Source organism: Carassius auratus, unplaced genomic scaffold, assembly GCF_003368295.1.
Source record: "Carassius auratus strain Wakin unplaced genomic scaffold, ASM336829v1 scaf_tig00028186, whole genome shotgun sequence".
NCBI lineage: Eukaryota > Metazoa > Chordata > Actinopteri > Cypriniformes > Cyprinidae > Carassius > Carassius auratus.
The window spans coordinates 13,744-40,680 of record NW_020525664.1 but is presented as its reverse complement, the minus strand read 5'-3'; the positions used below and the strand labels follow the sequence as shown (position 1 = coordinate 40,680).

The following is a 26,937-nucleotide window of genomic DNA, read 5'->3' as shown; positions in this document are numbered from 1 at the left end:
AACTTTTATGCAACATATTTAATGTTGATATAACAGGTTTAATATCAATCAAGTAAGACAATTAAACATACTCAAAAGTCCTAAATTCACAGACAAAAAAAAGGCAAAATGCATATAAATGTGGTTACAATGAATGATATGCTCTTCAAATAATATCATAAGAGGCAATCAGTGCTTTAATGAAGTTAAAAACAGAAATGACCGCCGCTCTGAATACATCTCGACAGACTGTTAAAATGAGATTAATATACCAAAGACGCCACGAGCCGTCCTCTGATTTACAGCATGTCAACGTTTAAATACACAGGGCATAAAACACACCAGCTCTTCAACTCCCAGAAACAAACCTCTTCAAAGTTCAGCAGCCGCATGGCAACAGAGGTATGTGTCAAAAGAAAAACAGATTTGATTGATTATTAAGACTGCAGTGATTCATTAGGCATTACAATAACAATCAAGACTTTGCAACAGTTGTTATGTTCATTAGTCCCGGGCTTTGGTCAGTTTCATACATTCAGTGCTAAAAGTCATGCAAAATAAACCGCATACTGATCTGATTTCAAACAATAAATCACTTCAATCTTTATGGCAGAAGCATATCATTCTTGATGCATTTGCGACTGCAAATCTCTCAATCAAACAGCATTAAATCAGTAGTTATAACATCATATATATATTTAATACTGCTGCCAATGTATTAAAGTTCTTCTGTAGTACTGAAGTAACACCCGGAATGATATTATAGCAACTAATGCCCCATTAAAAGTCTAGCCATAACAATAAAAATAAAGGCACACGATGCTAAACAATCTTTGCACTGAGCTGTCACGGAGAACATTTTGAGTTGGTTGTGCTGGGCGAGTCGGTGTTAGATTTATGCTGAACCGTTACACATTCAAAAACTAGTTGAGTTACTCTAAAGAAGAGAGAGAAAGGAGCATAAACTATAACACGAGGTGTCCTATTTTCAGCAGAAGTGTTAAGATGCAGCTCAGACTGACCCCAGACCAGTTGAACTGGAGATGAAGAGAGAGAAAATGAGGTAGACTTCTGTGTAAACACAAAGCAAATGATTACTTTCTCAGACTAATAAAACAAACTGATGCTCGGTTAAAAACATCAGTCTTGAACGGAAAAGCATGACTGTGTGAAACTGAAGGAGGTAGATCTAATGTGCCAGAACAAGAGTCGGTGGGTTTGATGAGCAACAGTCGATAGATTCAGTTAATGGTCAACACTTCCCTACAGAATAACATCAAATATGCTTATTTGGTTCGTTCCCTGAGAGAAGTTCATCCTGAGAAGAATTGTGGGTAGAAATGTACAAAAATACACTGTATAAATCTGTACGAGGTTTGGGATCGGAGTCTGTGCTATCGGTGCCTGTCATTTGGTCAGTTTCTTGTTTTTCTGTGCACTTGATTAAATATGATGCACACACACTCACACATTCATGCATTACGCCGCCGCACGTCTAATGCCTTCAGACACAGCCAGTCTTTGGTATAAAGGTCTATACCAAAACATACGATTAGTTCACGTCCTCCAATAAAACCACAGCACATGCGTGACACGCCGCTTGATTTGTCAACACACAGGATAGAAAAACCATCGCACGATCGTCAGAGCAGTCGTGTAAGCTCGCTTCGAATCTTTTACACATTCACTACGGTTAGACAGAAGTCGTCTTGTCTTTAGAGACCTCGAGTGGAGGATGAGCGCTGGTTCAAGTCATGATGTGAGACAGCACTCCCATCTCTTTTCTGAAACCTCTGCCTGAGAGCGCGCACACACACACACACACACACACACACACTGATCTGCTCATGTTATGGAGATACAGAAAATTAAGACTATTCAAAGATTCAAATCTACAGAATGAAATGAATCTCACAGAAACATACACATGACATATTTTATCCTATAGAGACGAAAGAAAGAAAAAAGCATATTTTCACTCCAAAAATGGTCACTTCTCTGATTAAATAATACTAATAATAATAATAGTCAATATTCTCATGGCTGTAGTTATATTTTACTGCAAAATATAAAAATACTGCAAAAAAATGTTTTTTTTTAAATCAGTTACACTACCATGAAGTATTAAAACTTTAGAAATTAAATATTTCATATTTAATGGTATTTATTATTGAGCAGTATTATTTAACAATTAAATTTAATCATATTACAGTAATGAGAATTAGATTTTTTTTTTTTTTTTTTTTTTACATTAAAGTGAGGGGAAGGGCTTAATTACAAAGAAAATAATGTCTTAAAATGATAAAATGGGCTAGGATAAAAACATTTTTTTTAATCATAATTTCTTTCTTTTAAGATAAAATATGACTCTAGCATATTTCATGAGATTCACCCTCCCATTTCCTCCAGATCAGGACGAAATTAGAGACGACAACGAGATGAAATGCTCCATAAACCCTTCTGTGTTACTGAAGATCTCTTCTTGGATTGAAAAGGGTCTGACATTATTGCTGGCAGTCACTTCACTAGAGCTTTCAACAACATTGAGACATTAAACAGCAAACCTCCACAGCATGGCATTCTGGGTAAACACTGCTTACAAGTGCACTTTAGTTCAGTTTTTCACTGTTCAGTGGATGATTGTAGCAGATCTCCGCCAGCAGCTTTACATGATCAGATCTCTCTAAGGCTTCAGTTCATCTACATTCATTAGCTGAATGAATAAAAAAAGCAAGCAATGTGATTTTTTTAATGGACCCTGTGACACAAAAATTTAGTACAGAACCTAGTTTAGGAGTTAATTAGCATGGCCACAAAACTCGGATGAGGTTTAAATGGTCAGCTTCAGAAAGACAAGAACAGGATAAACCATTTTAGTAAATATTCTTCAACGCCCAACAACCATCATTGACAAACAGAATATTACTCAGACCAAGGGATAAACAGCTTTTCGATCGAATCTTCCTATCAATCAATGGCTAAATCTTGCCATTATATCAGAATTACAGTAATGCCAAAGTGACAAGAGGGAAATCCTACTAGTCAATAAATGCGTAATAAAGAGCAATAAAAATCTCTTCATACTCAAAAATGTAACTGTATCCGCTTCACCGTTGCAGCATTTTGGAGATATCTGCTGAACGCAAGCTGCTTACGCTCTTTTGTGTCAGCCGCGACACAATTATACGTTTTCTATGTGCATTTACACTTTAGATTTGCTTGCATTCAGCAGATATTCTCCAAAATGGTGCAATGACGATGTGGAGAGACAGAGGAGAAGAGTTATTTTTGTTTTCTTTGAATACAAAAAAAGTGTTGTCGTCGCTTCATAACGTTATTTTTGAACCACTGATGGAAGAAGTACTATTCTGACGATGACTTTCATACTTTTCTGGACCTTGACAGTGTAATTTACTTGGCAGTCAATGGGAGTCATAAGCCTCCCGGTTTTCATCCAAAATATCTTAAATTGTGTTCTGTAGACGAACAAAGGTTGTATGGGTTTGGAACGACATGAGGGAAGTGATTAATGACAACATTTACATTTAGGGTTGGAGTATCCCTTTAAGGCCACTGGTCTTATTACATGATGTCACAAGGGGAAGTGAGAGAAAATAAGGCTTTTATGAATCTTTTGTAATTCAGAGTATGACACACTTGAACAACTTTTCTGTAGGCAGAATCTCATCATTATGAAAGCTTATTTCTGCCACGGAATAGCAAAATGAAAGTGTTAGCAACTATTTATCTCATAGTTCTGTCCTTTTCCACATTTCTTAGAAAATAAGACAGAACTGATGAGATTAAAAGTTTTTTTTTTTCATTCTGTAGTGAAAATAAGCTTTATGATTACTGTAATTCCGACCATGTTGAACGCAGCACCATGTCCTTCACAAGCTGATCGCTTTCAGTGAAGCTGGATGAGATGCAAGAGCAAGAAACAATCAACTTCATCTGCCTATGTGCTCTATATAAATTACACTAACACTTAGAATATTTCACCATATATTAATGCCTTAAATTATCACTGCGAGCTGTGGAACAGTCTGTGATAAAGCAAAAACAGCTTTACAGTATAGCTAAACAATGGCAACACATTTAAATCAGTTAGTTAGTCCTCTCTGGCTGAAGTTAATGTACTTTTTAGTCTTCACTTGTTACAGTCTAATCTCAAACTCTGGCTAACAGCACCTGATCAGAAAAACACTTACACACACCGAAACGGATTCAAATATCCTCAGTACCCCATAATGATGTTATTGTTAGGATGTAGTGAGCGTGACTATAACCCCCCCCAGCCAAAATACATCTGTCCCATGCCCCGAGGGCCTTGATTCAGAGCTATTTTCTTTGTCATTATGTCTGAATCTGGTTTAAAGTCAACATGAAATCAAAATTGATCATATTTACTTCCTAATGCATGTTTCCGATCTTAAAGTAAGAAGAAAGAAATCTTACATTTTACTAACCCTCAGGCTCTCCAAGATGAAGTCGAGTTTGGTTCTTCATCTGAACGGATTTGGAGAAATTGTAATGTAAAGTTTTTATCAGCTGTTTGGACTCTCATTCTGACGGCACCCATTCACTACAGAGCATCCATTGCTGAGAAACTAATGTAATGCTACATCTCTCCAAATCTGTTCCGATGAAGAGAAAACTCATCTAAAATCTTGGAGTAAATTTTTATCAGCAAGGTTTCATTTTCGGGTGAATTCTCATCACACATGTATCATGTGAAGTTGCTTTTCCTCTGAAGCGAGTTCACTGGCGTCACTTATGCAGCACACGGCAAACATTTTTACTCAAGGAATAGCCCATTTGACTATCAAGGAAGTAAAATGGTTTGAAAACTGCAACCTCTGTTGACTTCATGCTCGAGTATCTAAAACACTCGTGAGTGTTTTTCTTCTATATGTAATCTATTTTGCCTTGTGATTTTTAGTTCTTCTAACACACTCGCTCATTGACAGACACACACACACACACACACGCCAGTCGCAGAGTTTGTTGTGATTGCTCCGTGAGAACACGCATGTACATACACGACCCCATCGGCTGATACCATAGCTGCACAGGAAGGGAGAGAGGGAGGGAGGGAGGGTCTCCTCTGTGAGGTAGATGATTTCGGGTCTGAGCGTCGTCTGGATGAGGAATCTTTCGGTCGCTTTCAGTCCCGGCTTTTCCTCCAGCGCTGGGAGTGACTCCCCTGTTGAGATGCTTCCTCCGGAGAGGAGGACGAGGCCGACCGGCTCCCCTCTTCCTGGGACTGAGCGGAGGTGGAGGGGCGCTGGGGGTCCTGAGACGTGGAGGGGGACAGCGCCCTCTTGTGGGGACACTGGGCCACCATGTGTGTGACACTCTGACAGTAGTGACACTTCTTTGGCTGGGGTGGAAGGCCACACTCTTTAGCGTGGTGGTCCAGACCTCCACAGTTATAACACCTACAGAAGCATGAAAATGCTTGGTTATATCAAAGCATTATAGAAATGATACTCCTAAACTGTACAAATCAAATAAAACAGGACTTATCTTGCTTGTCTTCTGGTGCAGCTGATCAGTTTGATCACTCACACTACTATTCAAAACTTTGGAATAATGAAAGAAATCTCTTCTGCTCACGAAGGCTGTATTTATTTGATCAAAATACAGCAGAAACATCCAAATTGTGAAATAGTATTACAATTTAAAATAGCTGATTTCTATTTGAATATATTTTAAAATTTAATTTATTTATGTGATGTGCAGCTGTATTTTCATCATCATTACTCCAGTCTTCAGTCAGTGTCACATGATCTTCAGAAATCATTCAATTATGATGAATTACTGCTCAAGAATCATTTATGATTATTATCTATGCTGAAGTCATTTGTGCATTCATCTGAAATTGAAATCTTTTGTAACATTAAAAATGTTCTTTAAATTTTTTGTGAGCATAAGAGGCTTCAAAAACATTTAAAGATACATTATTTATTCCCAACTTTCGACCAAAGTTATTTTTAAGCATGGATTGAGTATGATGTTATAGGAGATTGAGACCAGACATTATATTTTGCACAAAGAAAATGGAACCTATTTTTAAGACCCTTAAGATACATACGATTTGCCAGATTCAGAATGCAAATAAATTAATAATATATGCATTTAAAAAATAAAGTATATTTGCATCATGTTTGTACTTTTAATAATGCTTTTTATTATGCTAATTTATGGAGGAAAATATGTTTAATTGTTATGAAAATAATATGCAAAGAAAACCATATTGTTCCTAAAATGCTTATATATATATAGATTTATTTATTTATTTATTTATTTATTTTCTCTCTGTCTCTCTCCATTTTTGGATGAGATGTGTTCTGGACGTGTTTCTCTGAGACTCAAACCCAGTGTCGTTCACTAGAGGCAGTACAGGACAAGACTTCCTCCAATAACAAACATCCCTCATACAAACATTCAACAATTACCATTTTATTTGTTGTCATAGCTACAATATTTAATAAGCATAGTCTTAATAATCATATGGGAGTCATTAATAGGCCCAGTAATTCCTACATTAAAATGTAACGAAAACACATTCATAGCCACAACAAAAACAAATGAGATGCAAGCAGATGGTTTCCAGCTCTTGTGTTAGATCTGAGGAAACTGAGTGGCTGTGATCATGAGGAATTGTCTAGTTGTTATCAGGAACCATGTTTGTTACCATGGAGCCTTCGGTTGCCAAGGATATTCCGGTGCATGGAAACGAGAGAATAGGAAATAACATTACAGCTCTAAATATAGAGAATCAGATCTCTCAGAGCCACTAATGTGTGTGTGTGTGTGTGTGTGTGTGTGTGTGTGTGTGTGAGTGAGTGAGTGTGTGTGTGAGAGGGGGGGGGGGGTATATTATTACACTGTTCTCAGGAATACTTGATTCTGAAAGATGGATTCTGCCGTCATATACACTATTTTTGTATAATAATAATAATAATAGCAAATTACATCTGAATGCTGACAGGGAAATTATTTCTTACAAAGCTGTTACATGCCTCTTATATGAGAGTTCTTTTAATATTCTTTGAATATTAATTTTGGGGGAAAAAATAGTTACTGGAAGGTTTATCTTAAGTAAATCATCACAACATAACTGTATTAAAATATATGTGAGTAAATATTCATTACAGGTAAGTCACGGGACAATTTGCATTTCAAGAGATTGAAGATTTTTATTTGTCACATACATGATTATATAGAGAATATATAACCAGCAGTGAAATGTGAGTCAGGTCTGCTCCATGGAAAGTGCAATTATTAAAGAATTACAAGGGTTTTAATTATTTTAATAGGTTACAGTCTGCTTGAAGGTGATGTTTTTACAGTGTAATTAAATAAGTACTGAGTAATTTTAATTACATATACTAAAGTGTATAATTGATTGTAATTTTAATGCATAATCTACTGTTATTACTATAGTACATGTAAAGTGTAACTAAGTCATCTTAAAATAAAGTGTTAGCTTTTAATTTAGAAGGGTTTTAAACAGGTGCTTGAAACCAACATACAATAACCACACAAAAAAAACTAAAAACAAATATTAGTTTAAAGCGGACTTGTGTTCGTCTGTGTGTGCACTGGCTGTTTTCCGCCTGTAGGTGGCGGCGTGGATCAACTACAGCATCACAGCTGTACTCTATGAGCTGATACTAGACTGACAAACTTCACAAAACTGAGCTGACATCAGCTGAACTGCAGACAAGAAGTAAACAAACCCCGAGAGTTTGTGACTGACAAAAATATTGTATCATTATGTTGATTTACCAATTTAATCTCATCATACATTCACATCTAAAAACATAAATAGCTAATATTCAAGGAAAATATAATGTTGCAATCTTAAAAATAAAAGATTTTATTTGAATTTTTGTAGTATTGCATTATTTCAATATTACTACATGAATTTCATAAAAACCAAATTATAAATCTAAACTAGAGATTAAAGTAATGATTGTTTTTAGGATGATTATTACATGATCTTGAATGTCCAACTTTAAATCTGAAAAACAGGCAAGATGTACTTCAAATGAAAACAATGACATAAAATCAGCTGAAAGCCTTTTTAGTTAAATTTACACCACGTAATGACAGCATTATTTTTCTTATGGCATCTAGGCTCCATACAAAAAAAAAGAGTAATGTTAAACTTAATTATTCAATATAATGAACTATTAATCTAAACAAAAGATTAATTAAGATCATCTATTTAAGATGATTATTACATGATCTTGAATTCCTAGCTACAAATCATCAGTATTCACTCAAAATACAGGTAAAAATAACTGATAAAATGACGTAAAACTATTAGTTTTTTTTAGTTAAATGTACACTGTCATTGATTAGTTACCATGTTTAAAATCATTTAGTCAATTAGTATTAATAAATTGATGCAATGCATTTAGCAGGGTCCCGTTCTGAGCCAATTTCATGAACCATGTCCTAATGCACCAGATTAATTAGTTTAAAGAAATCTTCTTTAATGCATTTTTAATCATCAGTTCAGTTTTGACAGTCGTCTTCAATAAAACTTCCATCATCTGATGTCTAGTTTTTTGTAAGCTCATCTATAGTGACAGACTATATGATAAACGGCTCACCCACACACATATACATACTTATAAATAGCAATAACACAACAGACTGAAAAGACTTATTCAGTTTGGAAGCTTTTTTTCTTTTTGCTCTGATCACCATGGCAACAGGAAGCAGAAGACAGACTCACAATCAATGCGAGTCATGAACAGAAAGCATTTGGCGAAAATGCTTGTGTAAGACAGAAATACAAGATTTAAGATAAATAATCCAGTCTGCTTAAAAATTGTGCACTATCAAATTAATCATAAATAAATCAATTATTTTATATAAAGAAATATATTTTAAAGTAAATGCAGTATGTAGTTATATAATTCCCTTGCTCTAATGCATATATCAATTTATTATTATTATCATGCAATTTAGGTATATTTTGAATTAGAAAACGTTTAAAATATATAAAATAGAGTATCAATTAATTTTGTTAAGACTTTTTGTTAAGACATTATTAGTTAATGCATTCTCTGACATCAATTCATAATTAGAAATATGTTTTACAGCTTTTTATTAACCTTAGTTAATATTAGTTGATAAAAATTTTCAAGTTAGTTCACACGGTGCAAGTTTAAAAGCGTTTAAACGTTAGATCATAAAATGTTTTAACATTATTAAAGTTCATGTAATGTGGTTAAGAAATGAAACCTTAACAGACAGTAATTTGTTTACCGTAAGTCTTTTCTATATCATAGATCTCTTCTCTTAAAATGTTTATACATTTACAAATCGAAAACAAGAAAAATGTAGGTTTTGATTATGGTAATCAAGACTTTAAATCATCTTTTACTAATTAATTATTTTAATTATTAATCACTGCTACTAAACAACACTAGTAGTTTAGCAATACAGATATTATTATAAATAATAAAAGTAGACTTTTATTTTGACTTCTGAAAAGTATTTTTAACCTACTAAAGATGTTAAAAAAACGGCAGCAGTTGCTAAAGACAATCTATGAATAATAAACAATAAAACCTAAAAACATTCATCCGAGAAGATACCATTTATAGTTAATCTACAGTTTATTATTATTACATGAATGCAGAATAAACCCAGTTTCATGACACAAATGGCAACTAAACATGTTAAACTACATATCCCATCATGCTCAGCACACTCACCGGTCTCCCTTTGGTTTGCGTTTGAGGGGCGGGGCCTTCCCTTTGGGGCGTCGGTCACTGCCCGAGCATGAGCCCCCGCCGGGCCCCGTGACCCTGAGAGACTCCAGACCTTTACTCGACCTCTTGAAGGTGAATTCAACCTGCTCGCCCTCCCGTAAACTCCTGAAGCCCTCCATCACCAGCTTACTCTGAACACACACACACACACACACTCTTTAATACAGATACACATGCACTTATATCATCTATAAACATCTAAATATTTATAAATATCAAACACACCAGTCACATCAACACAGACTATTGAACATTTCATGGCATATTATAAAATCAGGGAGAGAATGATATAAAAGATGTTAAAAAGAGAGATTTTCTACTAGAAAAAACAAGAGCTAGCAATCTGTCAAAATCACATTAAATGTGCATTACAAAAGCAAGGTTTAAAAACACATTCAATCACTTTTCTTACATTAAATGCACAGTTTTATGAACATCATTACTGAACTTAAAAAACTGATTTTGAGAAAACTGATTTTGCTTATTTAAATATTTGTAGTAAAGCGGATGATTGAGGCACTAAACCAATCTCAGAATATTAAGGAATAAGCAAAAAGCAAATAAAGTAAATTTATTTTTGTTTAATTATTTTGTTTAATCTGAACAAATATTAGTTTATAACTGCTGCCTGACAGCAAAAAACAAAAACATTCGAATAATTCTAAAATATTTATATATATATCAAACAGATTGATCATATCTACAGAAATATCCATCAAATCTTGAACATTTCCTGTTGATCAGGAAGAGAAAGATATCATAGATGTTTAAGAGAAAGATTTACTAGAAATAACAACAATTTGTATTCTGTCAATTTCACCCCAAAAGCATTGTTAAAAAACACATTTGATCCGGCATAAAATGTACAATTGAAAATGAAATGAAATCAAAAACTCATTTTGATGCCTGATTTTTTATTTATTTGAATATTTGAAGAAAAACTGCCACCTGCCAGAATTTAATAAATTTGATTCCTAGTTAGGAGCCAACAATTTTAATATAAAAAATTAAATTATTTTATTTTCATGTCATATAATAATCCATAACAGAGAGCAAGATATTTATATGGTTCAAGAGAAGGATTTAAGTACTATAAAAGAAAAGCTATACAAAGTTTGATTTGAACTACTGATCTCCACACATTTGCATTAATAAAGTAATATTTGAAAGCACATTTAATCAAGTTTCTTGCATAAAATGCACAATTTTAAAAACTATTTCTTCTATTTAAAGAAGAATGTGAAAATCCTAAAAATAGCAAAGAATAAACCAAATAACACCATTCAATATCTGCCCCATGACAAAATCTAATTCATCTTCTAGTTTAACATTGAATTCGATTTTATTACATGTAAAAGTTAATAGTGCAAATGTAGATACTTTAATAAAAGACAATTCAAAATCGAAATAAGCACATGATGACTGATATTTGTTACAGTTTCTACATGATTAATATCATAATCATCTGTCATACAAAGATGCTCTGTGCAAATACATAAAAATAATGACTAAAATAAGTAGTCTTTTACAGTAAATCATAGTGTGAATCATGGTTTTTAATCAGTGAAAATGAATTCAAAAATCCTCTACACAAAGCACAACGCCAGAAAAGACTTTAATCCACCGCTGTTCATTTCTATTGAATCATTCTGCAGAATAAAGACCATCAGAAGCAATTCATCCAATCTATTATTCACAGTTAACATAATGTGACCAGTGTGTTTAGTACTCGATTTAAATCCATCCTTCAATTCAGAAGATTGCAAAGCACTGACTCTTGACAAAAGATCAGAAATTACAAAAGCAATGAAGTCTGAAATTGTATTAAATAACCACAAATCTGTTCATTTGAAATTGAGCATTTTTTCTAATGGTTTCATCACACATTAGAGCTGATTTACTGTGATTAATTTATTGTTCACATATACTACAACAAAACACACAGATCACAGATAAGATCTGGAATACGATTACGCCAAAAAACACAGCAAATACTGAATATGTATCTGTTATATTTACTTGTGATTTTATAAATCAATTTTACACTGTGAGCTTTCCGATGGATACTAATAAAAAGTTGCTTATTCTTGCAGCTACAGAAAACTCTCTATATGGTATTGTCAACTAGATGATCATCTGATTTACATTTCAATTATTCAAGTAATTAAAACAGCAGTAAGATAATGCACGAATCAAATGCAAGAGGTAAAGCGCAGCTGACGTGCATTCTCATCATTTACTTTAACGTTTATGGAAAGTCAATAGATCAACACCACCACATCAGACAGAAAACGGACAAGCTCAAGTTCACATCTCGGTTAAATTTGACTTTTTGAAAAGATGAATGTCTAGATTTCAGCACTGAATTCACATCTGGACTGATGAGTGACCTTCCAGTAAACACACAGTGTCTTCAGGTCTACATTTGTTTCTGTAAATCAGCTCTCACCGATTCGTTTTTGTCCTGTTCAGTTCAGCCGTGTGGAAAATTAATGCATTCAATTGCTCTTAATTAACATAAAGGCACAAATCATTCTGATTTAACATTTACGATGTGGAGAAATAAAAAAATCCACAGCATAAGAGAGAAGTACATTTATGCGAAAACCTTCCCACGCACATATATTAGATATTTTCTATTGAAATATCAATCTAAACAGCAAAAAACTGTTAATGGAATTAGATGTTGGTAAACACACACACACACAAATAAATTAAAGAAAATAATTAATTTAATTTATTTGGATTATTATTTTGGATAAACAAATATTTCTACCTGTTAGTAGAAATGAAGCAAAAATATGTGAATCAGTCATTAATATTAATATAAATTACCTTTAATATTTTGTTTTGTATTAATTGCCTATTAATACAGTTATATATTATTTTGCCTATTAATGCAATTAAATATTAACATTATCAAATCATAGAATAAAAATTTGTCAGGTTTTAATCCAGTGCTAGTGATTGTTCATCTTTTCTTTATTTCTCCTATCTTTTTTCTTTCTTTCGTTCATTCATTTTTTCTATCCCTTTTCTTTCTTTCTAACTTTTTTCTTTCTATCTATATTTTTACTCTATTTCTATCAGGATCTGTAAAAAAAACTGTATACACTTTCCATTCATAAATATTTGAGTAAATAGTAAATAAATGTTTTAAAATTTTTCTTTAATAAAGGCTAACCAGTGCTCTGTTCTGAAATGTGATTAAACTGAAATTGATAAATAAAGATTTTAGGATATTCAATGCATTTGACGTTTAAAATAATAAATATCAAATAACATTTAGAATTAATGAATTGATTAGAAAACAGTCTTTAGTCTTTCTACTTTATAACTGCATGTGTAATTCAATGTGTTTCTTGGTTGTTCGTAATTAATTGTGAGATTTACTAGTAATTTCTGAGTGCAAATCTCTTTTTGATTTCTAGTGTGTGCTTATATTTGCAGGTCAAAGTTCAGAGAGAAGCACTGCAAACAGGAAGATGAGGCAGCAGCATACACGTTTCTGATGTCTGAATTCATCCAATAAAGCACAATTAAGAAATCTAATGCATGAGCACAGGAGAAGATGTGTGTCACATTGTTCTGCTCATTGCAGAAAAAAAAGCAGAAACACAAGAGACGGAAGACAGAAAGCAGGAGCAAGAAATAAGGAGAGCGCCACCAAAGGGCCGGACGTATCGCACATCACCCCTCCTCCACATGTTTCCATCCTTCACAGTGACCTCTGACCTCTGCCCAACCCCCTTCAAACACACACAGGCATCCCGTTTCCCTGCGTTAAATTAACAACACACTTCTGCACTGACTACAAGACGCACAAGCAGTATTTGATCTGCTGACACACACTACATCACTCCACACACACTCTTGATAGCAGCCGGATATGAGCTCTGAGTGTGTGTGTGTGTGTGTGTGTGTGTGTGTGTGTATATAAAGTGCACATGGTCGAGTTTCATCTAATAGAACTATATTTATTTTCACATTTTAAAAATGCCTTTGAGGATGATTTTATTGTTTAAAAAGGCGTGTGAATCTACAGAATGAAAATCTATAGGGAAAATAATAGAAACAATTTAATTTCAAAAAGACAATTTAGATATTTATGTTTGTGTCTGTTTGGATTATGATGAATCTAAAAATAAAACATATGCACAGGAAATAAATAAAAACGGAATCAGAACTACAGTTTACGTCTGTTTGTTTGTCAGGATTTGTTACTTTTTGTGTTTATTCATTATAATAAAACACAACAATATAGCTTAACTATTTTCACTGAAAGTTTGCGTATTAAAAAAAATATAGAAATAGAAGCAAATAGAAATCAAGTTCTAAAATTAAACTAACGAAATAAGACAGTACCCAATACAGAACCCTTTTTTTATTGCATTCAAGAACCAATTCAACCAGTGAGAGCCCAGTATTAATAAAAGTCTCAAAATTAGATTATTAAAAATTGTATTAAATAAAAAATACAAAATAAGGTAAAATTCTCACTATTAACTATTACTAGCACATTGGCTGTTTTTGTTTTGTTCTTATAGGCACATACTAATGCCTTTTTCTGAATGACCATGTTCTAGATCCCTTAACCTAAATCTAACAACTACCTTACAAACTATTAATAAGCAGCAGATTAGGAGTTTATTTGAGGAAAACTCTTATACATGTTCCCTATTCTGAAGTGTTAACAATAAGAAATAAAATCTATATAAAACTTAAACAAACCAATTATTACAGTCATTAGATGTCAGTACTACAAAAAACTATGAGTGAACTCTTGGAAAGTGAGCGTTTGTTTGTGTCAGATACACAGCTGGCTCCGCCCACACACACACTCCAAATATGGGCAGAGCAGAAGGAGGAAGTCATGTGACCTGCAGCTTGCGGTTGAGATGAGAAATCAACTGAACAATGAAAGTGTACAAAACAAGGTAAAGAGAGCGAGAAAAATATTAAAGACAATGAAAGAGAAAACTGAAAATTAATGAATTAATTTCAAAATAAATGGAAAATTAATTAATAATATACTAGATAATATATTAAACACAGTATAACCTCATTTTAAAGATAAAATAATGTTTCTGTTTTGTCACAATTACTATCACAACAGGAAATAGAAAATAAAAACAAATGCATACAAATGCAATATTATTAGATGAAATTGTGAGTACACTGATTTTTAAATAAACCTTAGTTTGAGCAGATATTTTTGTGGTGCGTTATGCACTTCTAAAATAATAAAAATGAAAAACATTGCAACAAAAACCTAAATTACCAAGTGCTCCTACATTTTTTTTCCTCTCTAATCAAAATATTTAAAACAAAATTTCATGTTAGGCTTTTGTAAAATCCCTTTAACTTACAAAACCAGCAAAATGAAAAAAGTATTAAGTAGGGATTTGACTAGGTGGTTTGTATCACACTAAACATTTTGTCTACACTGATGAAATTACAGTATGATACTAACAAGAATATAAACGATACTTACAAAATTAACTTCAACTGACACACTCATGTACACGATCTGTAACTGTTGTTATTGTGTAAATGAAGAAGGATAACACTTCCTTAAATGACAACACATCCGTACTCACTTTTTATGTTACAGAGCACAAATGTTTATAAATGTATGCATCCATCAGGTCTGATAAATCTGTGATTGTAAACCTAAATTATAATAAGTCTTAGATCAAAGATTTTACATGCAGATATATAATATACATGTGAAATTCATGTCAGCTTGCTTGATTTAAAGAAGTTTGAATTACATATTTAAAAACTTCAACCTGTCAGTTAATTCATATCATTTTAAGTCATACAGTCTCCAAAATAAAGGTTTTATACTGGCTCCATGAAGAACCTTGAACATCCATGGAACCTTTCCTTCACTCCAAAGGTTCTTTAAAGTGGAAAAATGTTTTTCACACTAAGACAAAATGGTTCTTTTAAGAACTGTTCACTGAAAGGCTCTTTTGGGAAACCAAAATGGTTATTCTATGCATTGCTGTGAAAACCCCTAATTGGAAGCTTTACTTTTTTAAGAGTCTTGCTACTTTTACAATCAGAACCTCTTGAGGTATAATACAAGTTTGTATTGCAGCCCAGTGTAATCAAGTTATTTTATTTCAAAATCAATATAATACAATTAAAACAAGTTATATCTCAAAAACAGTATTTGTTAAATATTTCTCGTTGAGGGAAATGACAGCAGAAGCTTTATCAGATTTAGCTCACTTCTGGAGATTGATAAATAAAGCTTCCACAAACAGCAATACAAAAACACTGTTAAAAAAATTACACCTAATTCAAATTTAAAAAAACTCCAAAGAACCTTTCAGCAGGTTTTTAAATTTAATCATTTTTATCTAACATTTATTTTAAACCCGTTTATTTATTTTTAAAGAATATTTTTGTGCAATGGAAAGGTTTCATGGATGTTTAAGGTTCTTTATTGAACCATCATTTTTAATAGTGCATAAACACCATAAATGATCGAGACACAGCGACACGCATTATACATAAACAACATGCATTCGTGCAGTTAGACTCACACACACACACACACACTGCAGGAGGTGCAGCATTCGGGAAAATCAAACACAAAGCTCCTAATGAAACACACACTGCAGTGCGTTGATTCGGAGTGTGAGGGCCGGCCGAAGCCACGCCTCCTTTCCCTTTTTTGTCTTTAAAGAAATTCCTCTTTTAAAGAATGTTAGAGGACCCCAACCCCCCACCACACACACACACACACACACATGCACTAAAAACCTCTTTACACATACAAACAAAAACACACACAAATGCATTCTCTTTTCTTCTTATTCACACACTTTCCTGTCCTGGATTGACACAAAAGGCTCATGGATTTGTCAGAAACACTGGTACTGCTTCTACAGGATACTGTATTGATGTACTGGTTGTATTAAGGAGGGTAATGTAACAACGGTGACACTTAAAGCCTTTATATTTAATGCATTATAAAAGTATTTTAATGCAATAATTATACATTGCAAAGCACCTTATAATGCATTTTGTGATAACTCTAACCACAGTTATAATACTATTCATTGTTACACCTTTAGAGAGTATAACACCCAATTTCAGATGCAACAAGGAATATGCAACTATTATTTGCATTTTAATGATGACGGAATCATCAAATTTAATATATAACAAACTTTAAAGATTAAATTTAACATTGTAGAGTTGGAACTGGTGCCAGTTGAAAAACAATAATAACCTATGTTATCTCATATTACTTCCTTGATATGATACTAATAGTTTTGGCTGTCATGAAAAAAAAAACTAAATTCAATATAGAAACAGTTATAATTATTTCCAAATAAGACATCTGATTAAATAAAATATTTCAATCAGCTTTTAAGTCAACAAGAGATTTTTAAATGAATACTAATAAAATAATGCTGATTACATAGGTAATGCGGATTCATTTATACGATTTTTTATTTCATAACTAATTTTACAATTACAATATCATAGCTATAAAATTTATTTTTACTTAGTTAAATTTTGCCGACAGATCAATGATATATATATAAAGTATGAAAAGTTACATTCAAAAGTTATAAAAAAAAGTAAAAAAATAAACTCTCTTTCACTATATATATAGCCTATATGAAGAACCATTTTGGCTGAAAATTTCTCATCAAGACAGCAATTTTTTTTTAGGCAGACGTTACGCAAACAGCAAAGCATAGCTACACCAAGGTCATAGGTTCAATTTCCATGGTTGTATGAGCTGGTAAAAAAAACAATAACAATCTGGATAAAAGCGTCTGACAAATGCATACATGTATTGTGCTAAACCACACAGTTCATTCTTTTTTGTAAAAAATGTGGCGCTTTTTGACCAACTGCCAAATGAAACATTCTGTTTCTATACATAATATCAGGTTTAGACACACACACAGACAGAATAATCAGCTGTACACACTCTGCTTATCACACACACACTGCACAACGGCTGCACATCCTAAACAACACAAACACACACCCTTCGCAGCATAAAAGCTTTTTCATTTTAAATGTAGCATGAAGGCACATGTACGTGCAGCATTCTGACACAAAGAACCCAAATAAACCTTTGCATAGCAACCAAACGCAAATCTTTATTAGAGACATTACAGCTGCTGGTGTCATTAGTCTGTCTAACACACACAGACACACACAAGCCAGCCTCAACATCATGATCTGCTTCTGCATAATGCTAAAATTAACTCCAGGGTTCAAAACATGCAAATAATTAAGCAAATTAATGCTGCCATAAGTGAATACTCTGGCTAACTCCGGACAGACAAACATATCATAAGCATTTTGATATTATTAGCTAATAATTTGCTTGCTTAGATGAGTAAAAAATATGATATTTTGCTCATGCAACACTGTACTGACAAGATAATCTACAAAAGTAAATGTACAAGTAAAAAACAGAGCAAATTTAAATATCATCCAGATATTGATATATGTGTCAGGAGCCGGAGTGTGTTTTCTGGTTTCAGGGTTTTCATATACAGTAAAAGGAAACACAGGATTGACTGCATACAAAAATAAACCAAACAGATCATTCAGATGACAAACATGACTCTAATCAATGCACTTTCCCATGCTTGAGCTATGAGGAAAAAGCAGGCTTCGTTTTCCAAATGCATGCAATTGTTTACTTCATGCTTATCAGAAGAACTGTTTTATCAGTAGTACAAGACGTTCTTTCAGTAACTACTCCAATGCATGGTAGGAAATGTTCCATGCTTAACTTATATACACAGATTTCATATCAATATTTAACATAAAGACAGAATGTTTAACCTGAATATGCAACTATTTCAACCTGCTCAATTCTAACCTTTTGCATTCATTATTTTATATATATTTTACAATTGCTATAAATACACCATTTAACTCCGTGGCATTCTGACTGTATCTCTGGCTGCTGTTTGTCTTTTTTGAGAACTGCATTTCCCAGAATGCACTCAGGTTTAGGGGATACTAGCACAAGAGGTTCATGTTTAAGCTCATGCACAAAAAAAGAAAAAACCCACCAACAACCACATTCTGAAATTTAAATGAAATATGAAAATCTTGCAGATAACAATGTAAAACTTCATGTTTCAAATCATTTTTAAATAATTCTGTATACATTTAGAATGCATATTTTTATTTTGCTTATCAAATTCCTTAACTGTGCTAATTCAAAAATCTGAAACTATAATGCAACAAAATTCTATCTTTTAAACAAAAGCCATGTCTAATATATCCTTTAAAACACCAATCACAAGATGAATACATATTTTTTTACTTGAAAACTGTTGAGCAATTGTTATTCAGTTAAACACAATAAAAGATTAAAGCATTGTTGAATTCAAAAAAAGTAATGCACTATGATCAGTAACGTAAGACATTTACGTATCAAATTATTTAAAAGATATGACAGATAGATAGATAGATAGATAGATAGATAGATAGATAGATAGATAGATAGATAGATAGATAGATAGATAGATAGATAAAAATAATCACCATGTGTATCCTTTGCAAACTACAGCTGTTGCGTTATACTGAATTAAATGATTATGCAGATGTGTTTTGTAACAATGGAAATGTTAAGTCAGGAATCATTTTAACATCTCATTAACATGCAGCAGTAGACAACACTGCTTGACAATATCATTCACCAACAGATAACAAGAACACAATGTAACAAAGCAGCGAAACGACAGCAAACAACAGTGAGGTGAGCTCGAGTGCTAACAGAATTCAGAAGAAACCTCTGCTTTTGTTCTGAAAATCTGCGTATGATGTTTTAAGTTGCTGTGCAAAGCCTGGAGAATGATGAAAGGAGATAATTTCCGGTTTAGAACATGTGTCTGCATTGATTAAGCTCTGAATGTCCAAGAGAAGACGAAATCTTGTGAAAGGGGGGCTGAACTACACCCATGTAAACACGAGAGCACATGATGTTCAGTACAACGGTTCACACCGAAATCGCTCGCCGTTCTTCAAAAGTCTGGTTGTGAACGCGATCTGGGCATCGCGTGCTCCGTCTGACACATTTTCCGACATTTTGGCAGGTTTATCAGACATGTTCCTGTGAGCATAGGGCGAATAAACGCCAATGTCATAGGCTAATCTAGCTTTCCTCTTCCTAATGAAGTCTTTTCGTGTTCTTGTAAGAACTGCATCCGTGTTTAATACTAATACTGCGTTCATGAGATGATATCAATGGAGAGTAAAGATATGTTTTTGGCGTTCTTAAAGTGTTGGGATGAAAACACAAGCGCATGTTAACCTCTGAACACATCTGCTGATGTCAATGAGATGCGACAGATAACGTGGAAAAGATTCAGAGGAGCTGAACGGCTGAAACCCAGCACATGCATTGTTGGACTTACTTGGTGGACGAACACGTCTAGTGGAGGGTCCACTGGCTTCCCCTCGCTGCTGGTCATCGATATAAATCCAAACCCCATGCGGACATTAAACCACTTGCAGTAACCGGAGCCTGACAGAATCTGCGGCGGAGTCCTGACGGGGTCCGACCCGCCACCTCTGCGCGGCCCTGTGCGGTCAAGGGAGAAAAGCCCATGATGTGTTGTGCTCGTTCATGAGATGTACCTTATACTTTGATCTCGGTGACACAAATGACCGTGGGTCTGCGTGGGCAACGTTTCTGATGGAAATCTCCCATTACTACTCAACAACATGCGTTCAATGCAACAATGTGTCTACAATCAGGGCCTTAACCACCACTAGACTCCCCTTTTCTTTATAATCAATCAGTAGCTATATGGGTTTCCAATGATAGACTCTTAGACTTTTAAATTTTGGTCCCTTAACCTTGTATATATACACTTACATCCTTGTCTACCCCCCACCTTTCTGGAAAACTGGAGAAACTCAATGAGAAGTAGAGCTACGGGAAGGCGCAGTGCATTGCGATTGCTCAACTAAGGGGTAGTTAGTAGCTATAGGTAGGCCTACTATGTAACTTCTTGTAATCGTAATAGACTACATCTCGTTTACCGTAGGCTATGTATACGGCCTGGCGTGGGGCAGGTGTGCACACGTTACCCTCCCACCCCCCCCACACTACCGCTGGTTCAAACGGCTCTTCATCACACGTACAGACAACGTAAACAAAGCACGGCGGACAACACGAGTTTCCATCTGAATGTGATGTTAAAATAAAAAAAATAAAAAAGCATTGTAACCTTCGGCCATGTTTCCCCGCGGACCCTCCGTTCCAAAGTTCCAGCGAAATCGTTTCCTCCGTGAAATGGGGTGATGCGCGTCACCGTCGATCCGACATCCCGATTTCCAACGGGCACAAATTTAGCGCGCATGGTACGGCGTGCGTCTCCTTTTTGGATATTTTCTCATGTCTGTTTTAACATCTATCCCCTCTCTCTTTCCCTCCCTCGCACATTCGCTCTTTCTCTCTCTCTCTCGCTCTCCGTTTCTCATTCGCTCGCTCTCAGCACTGCACACGTGACTCCTCCGTGAGCCCGGGAGAGGGTACGGACTCAGAACCGGGCTGGACTTCGAGCTCTACTGCTGCGTCACGTAAAAGCATCTCCGTTTGAACAGGTTCAGTTTTTTAACGCGTTAACATGTTTTGTGAGTGTTCTGGAAGTCATTCGAGGGGCAATTAAAAGTCCAGTATTTTAGTTTTTTTTTTCATTTACTAGGCTATAGGTGTAACAATTTAATGATGCGTTATGTAACCAAATTACAACCGCTGTTGACCAAAGTCATTATACTTCATTGTCTACAAAACTTCATTTTTAATGTTCTCGCTTGTTGTAGCGAAATCCAACACAAAAGTTTTCCAGAATTGATTTCTTTATACAGAGGGTATTGGTTTTTCTATAAGTGTATCTGTTCCATTAAACTGTAGACTAAAAATCGTTTGCCTTTTTATTATATTAATTTGTTTTAAAGTTATATCTTTATGTCTTTAACCAAAAAGAGGTAAATGTTTATTCTGCATCCATTTGGTATCTTTTTAAAATTCATGAAAAAAAATTGTTGCATGTGTTGTTTGCTGCACAAACGTCAATGAGAATTTTCTGGGTTACATGAGCTTCGCGCACTTGAAAATATATAGATGAGGATATTTACATCAGTGCACGTCTAGACAGAACAAACATCAGATAAGTGTATTATAACAGTATAAATATATTTTGCCTTCAAACTACATGATCTGTTGATTCAATTAGCAAATAACCCCACTTTTTTCAGTAGCTTATATAAAGTGATAAAACATGGTAAACAAACAAGCATTGCTTTGAACCCAACATGTAATGGAATGTTCTGAAAATGTAAAAATGGAACGGATGAAATTCAGTCTTACTTCCACAAACTCGTTCTGTTTCAGTGCTTATTGTATTCTTTTGAATTGTATCTGAGTGATCTGTTCACAAAAAAATGTATTCAAATGTGCATTAAACCAAAAAGTTGAAATGAAAAAAAAAGAAGAGGGAAATAAGCTGCAACTGACATCTGAAATAATTGTATCCTGTAATAACAACGTAATGTTTTCGTTTCTACAAGAAATTCGTTCAGTAAACGTTTCTGAAAACCTCGTGATCAAACCTGACGCCTTGGCAAGAGGATGTTTTTCTGTCTTTGAGCCAGAGGAAAAACACATTGGAGGAATGAATCGAAAACTACCCCCATTGCTTATATGCTCCGCCCATTTTTTAACCCACCCCCACCCACCCATCCGCAGACCACCCTCCGGAATTCACCCCTGCCCCCAATCCCCCCACCCCCCTGCACCAGTTCTGCTGTCGGAGATGCTGTGTGTGTTTGCTGGTGTGTGGAAGAGATGGATGGTGGTCGTGCCATTACGGCGCAGGTCACGGATCTGGTCACCGGTGTCAGATGTTATGGAGTTTCTCATTTCCTGCACGAAGGTTTCACATCCACCATTCATAAAACGGCCCCGCGAGCTCCGAGAAACACGTCCCACGAGGACACGGACACACCCTAAATGTCCCCGTATGATCCCGTTAAAGTTCGCAAGCAAGGACGTTCCAGGACAGACATGTAAATAAAGAAGTTACTCTGTGTTTTATGTCTACCGGAAACGCAAAAATTATCCTAATAACTTTAGAAAAATTATTTAAATCAACAATAGGCTACTGAAGAATAATGATTAATGGGGGAAAAATTCGCTTGTGACTGTTGAGTTTAGAAAATAAAACAGAAGAAAAAGCGAAGCTTGAATCATCAGCAGGTTATTAAAACTTGACATTTTTATTTCTGATGGACATTACATAAAACTGTTAGCTAATTGATTTTGACCTGTTGACTTTAATGCTGGATTGAATAACACAAAAAACTTTCATATAAAATCCACATAGACATATCAAATAGGCTACCTATAACAGTCATGAACGCGTTTGCTTAATTTGATTAAGTCCTTGATTTCTGTAATAAAAATTATATGTAAATTTATGATTAAAGGAGATTAAACAGTAAATATTGGTCTGCATTTAAATTGCACGTGTTCAGTTCAGCTGTTTAAATCCTGAAATGTTCATAAACCACTAAGCAAGAGTTAAACTTTCAACATGTAACGTTTGAATGATCTCCTGAATTCTTTTTAAAGAAAATCCAAACTGTCAAAGAAAGTTTAGACAATAATTCTTCAAACCCAAACTCATAATCCAACACCAGAGAAATGTTTTCCACAAGTGAAATGATCTTTTAAATCAGGACAATGCAAGTAGGTGCAATTGAAATGCAAAACAGTTCACCAATTAACATGTTCATTTAAGTGCATTTCACTTTAAAACACAGACTGAAAACACTCCCTTGGCTGTTGAGATTGGCCAATGATTTAGACTTTCCCTCCAAAGTGAATAGGAAAATATTCGTTTAATCTTAAATTAAACTAATCCAATAGAAATCAATTTCTCAACGTTGCTAGGAGGCAAGACCCCAGTTTAATTCATCAATAAAGTGATTTTACAGCAGAAGGCTTACAGAGATGCTTTGTGCTTACAAAACCAACAGATTGGAGGGTCTGTTTGGATGTATTGAGCATACCTTCACCTCACCCACCCCCACCAGCCGACCCCCGAGGAAACGCATGGTTGTCAATAGAGTTTAACAATAGAGTTTCTTCAGCTCTTCTCATTTCTTCTGGTTTAATGCTGCATTCCGTCGTTTCCTCCATTTCTCCGAAATTATCATCCGAAGCCAACACAAACCCGATCGGTTTTTTTTTATTCAAAATTAATCCGAAGTAAATATCCAAGTATGCGGGAGGAGTTTTTTTTTTAAATGCATCCTTCTCAGTTTTTCATGTGAAGGCTGCTGATGCATCAATCTTTCTGATAAAGACCATTACATTTATGCTTTCATTATAAGGTAAGGACTTATTCTATTCTAAACAGACACGATAATCGAATTATAATAAAAAAAAATAATAATAATAATAATAAAAAGTTTTGACCCAGTCACATACTTTTGAAATCACTTTTATGTGCAGCTTACTAATGATGATCTGAAAAGTTAAAATAGAGAATAGAGGAGAAATGATTCCAATTAAGTTTCTTAATTATCACATCTCAAGCATAGTCTAAATATAAGTCTTTGTCGTGATTTTGGCGCATTTTGTCAAACAAAAAGTTTTGAGACAGCGAGATGAACAGTTGTTTCTTTAGCCAGTCTTTACACTGGATATGTTGTACATATATTTTTCGTTTTTATTAAAAACTTTATTAGATTTCAGGTTATTATCAGCCACAGTGTTTTTTACGCTTTTCATTTTCTTAAGCTAAAAGTTAATATTTTGTTTGCTCAATTTCTGTACATTAAAATGACCGCTTGAACTAAGCTGAAAGCTTGTATTTATTAATAAATGTGTATTAATTATGATAAAAAAACATAGATGAATGAGATGCTGAATTGTCTTCATGTTATTTTCACTGCAAAAGAGCTAATACTCAACAGGTAACAATGAATACATTACAAATATTTTATAAGCACTCTTAACATTTTAACAGCTTGCAACACATTCCTTATAAAATAGTAAGATGTGGGTTAATCATGTCTGCGGCTGATTCCGCATGAACGCTCCTTTATTACGTCACAATTAAACCATGACGTCAGACGGAAGTATGAAGAAGCATTCAAGATTATTTTCCTCTCCGTCTTTCTTTCCTGTAAAAAGGACCTGACGACGTATTTTCGCCCGTTTAACTCATATTCCAGCTATGATCATGTTACTGTGACGGTTTCGAGAGGATATTATTGTTAGCTTTTATGTTCATATATTTATTTCAGACACAATTCATAATTCACAATTCAGACTCACCCGAGATGGAGTGCATGCCATGGAGTAGCTATTTGCTCCGTGTATGAGCCTGTGAAGGAGTCAAAATATGATTAGGATATTTTTGAAGAACATCTTGACAAAAAAAAAAAAAAAAAAACGTAGCCTATTTGGTAGGTTTCAGACTCGTTTGTTTTAGTTTTGTTTGTGCTGCTCGTGGTGCGTTCATTTGTGCAGAATGGAAGAATTTTCCAGTAGGCTATAAATATTTCATAACGCCAGTGAAATGTAAGAAGAGTTTAAATGTCTCCTTTAATCCAAACCTCGAATAATGAACGCGGGAACGAGCGCGCAAGCACGCGCTTTGATTTTAGACACACTGAGGGAAATATTTAAATAGGCTAATTATTATTTACGGGTGTTTTAATAAAGTGATGCTTTTCAGCAGTTCAACAGTTGGCTAGAAAAAAAGAAAGGGAAAAAAATAGATGAACTTCTATACCTGTTATATGATGTGAAGATATAGTTTCAAATCCAGACTGATGTGGATAATAAAAACGAAACTTTTTAGAAAACATCTGACAATCTTTGTAAGAAGTTCATCAACGTCAAAATATCCCGTCAAATAGCTAGGCTACCTGTTGGGGGGATTAAAAGGAAAGGAGAGTGTGGTCATCTTTTAATAGTAGCTACAGGATTTTAAAAGTGGCTAACTTTTCTGTAAACGTTTACAGAAAAGCAAAAATGAATGTCTACGTCAATGCATCATTCAATGTTACTTGTAAACAAATGAAATAATTAGAACATTAAGAGTTAAATAGTTCGATTTGTTTAAACTGGTCAAGTCAAATAACCGGCATGTAGGCCTATGTATTATTCAAATAAACCACCATTAATGCTTCGCGTGTGCTTTTTCAGTGAAGATTTTTAATAATATTTATATTCTAATACACATGATTGAACGGCGGGCTCCGATTGGCAGCCATTTTGTGTGAACATGCCTTAAATTCAAGAAAAAATCCCCACAAGGAACATAACAAATTAAAGGTCGTTGGAAATGTTTATTTTAAGTGTAGCCTAATTAAATCAAAATGACTAGCTGGCGTATCTTCATCTTGTAAGGCCAAATAAAAACATATCATATTGTGGTTCGGTCTGCTTTGTCAAGGTTACAGTGCTCAGACTCTCCGTCCAGCAGCGCCCTCTGGCGTTCAAACAGCGCAATGACGTCAGTGTGTGACGTGGTTCTGCAGCAGGAAGCCGATGGGCTTCATCTACAGGTGATGATGCTGACGTATAATTGAGATGCTGACGTATAATTGATACGCCTTCAAAAGCAGAATTAGGGCTTGTATAATTTTGCATACTAAAACGAAGGGTAGGTAAACGACATGGTCAAATGGGAAGTTCAAAATTAAAGTTTGTAAATGTGAAGGTGGCATTGGTAGAAAGAAGCCAGTGCTTTGACACTACATTGGTTTTTATATTTATTTATATATAAAAAAAAAAAATAATAATAATAATTCTGAAAGTGGCCGTTAGGCCTTCCATGGGGTTCTCTTCTGGCCTGATACGATCACTTAGAGTTTCAGTAGCCTAACACTCTACTATAAATTCAAGATTCAGAAAATAAGAATTAAATTTGATTGTTTGTGAATGTGAATGTAAAGGCATCGGATCTGATACTGATGTTAGAGTCTTGCAGTTTCATCACATGCCGACATGCGCAATCTTACCGTTCATCCGCCATTACCGGGGCGTGTGTGTGTGTTTATTTCGCAGCTGTGTTGATATCCGCAGGCTGAAGTGTGCGCCGGCGGCGCGTGACGGCGGAGTCCTCACGGT

General features: G+C 34.5%; 1 protein-coding gene across 1 annotated transcript; it reads right to left on the bottom strand.

Moving 5' to 3' along the window:
• Window positions 1-21,466, bottom strand: LOC113079466 (protein lin-28 homolog B). Its single transcript, XM_026251730.1, has 4 exons — window positions 21,017-21,466; window positions 20,198-20,364; window positions 9,723-9,910; window positions 1-5,420 (listed from the first exon to the last, which is right to left on the bottom strand). The coding sequence occupies exons 1-4, from the start codon at window positions 21,024-21,026 to the stop codon at window positions 5,147-5,149; spliced, it is 639 nt and encodes a 212-aa protein (XP_026107515.1). The 5' UTR covers window positions 21,027-21,466; the 3' UTR covers window positions 1-5,146.
• Window positions 21,467-26,937: the final 5,471 nt, after the last annotated feature.

What these genes read in the sequence shown, in the direction of transcription:
- LOC113079466 (XM_026251730.1), bottom strand. An exon ending in TAGACGTGTTCGTCCACCAA is followed by an intron (nt 9,911 to 20,197) that starts GTAAGTCCAACA and finishes GTGTGTGTTCAG; the next exon opens with AGTAAGCTGGTGATGGAGGG. An exon ending in CGCAAACCAAAGGGAGACCG is followed by an intron (nt 5,421 to 9,722) that starts GTGAGTGTGCTG and finishes ATGCTTCTGTAG; the next exon opens with GTGTTATAACTGTGGAGGTC.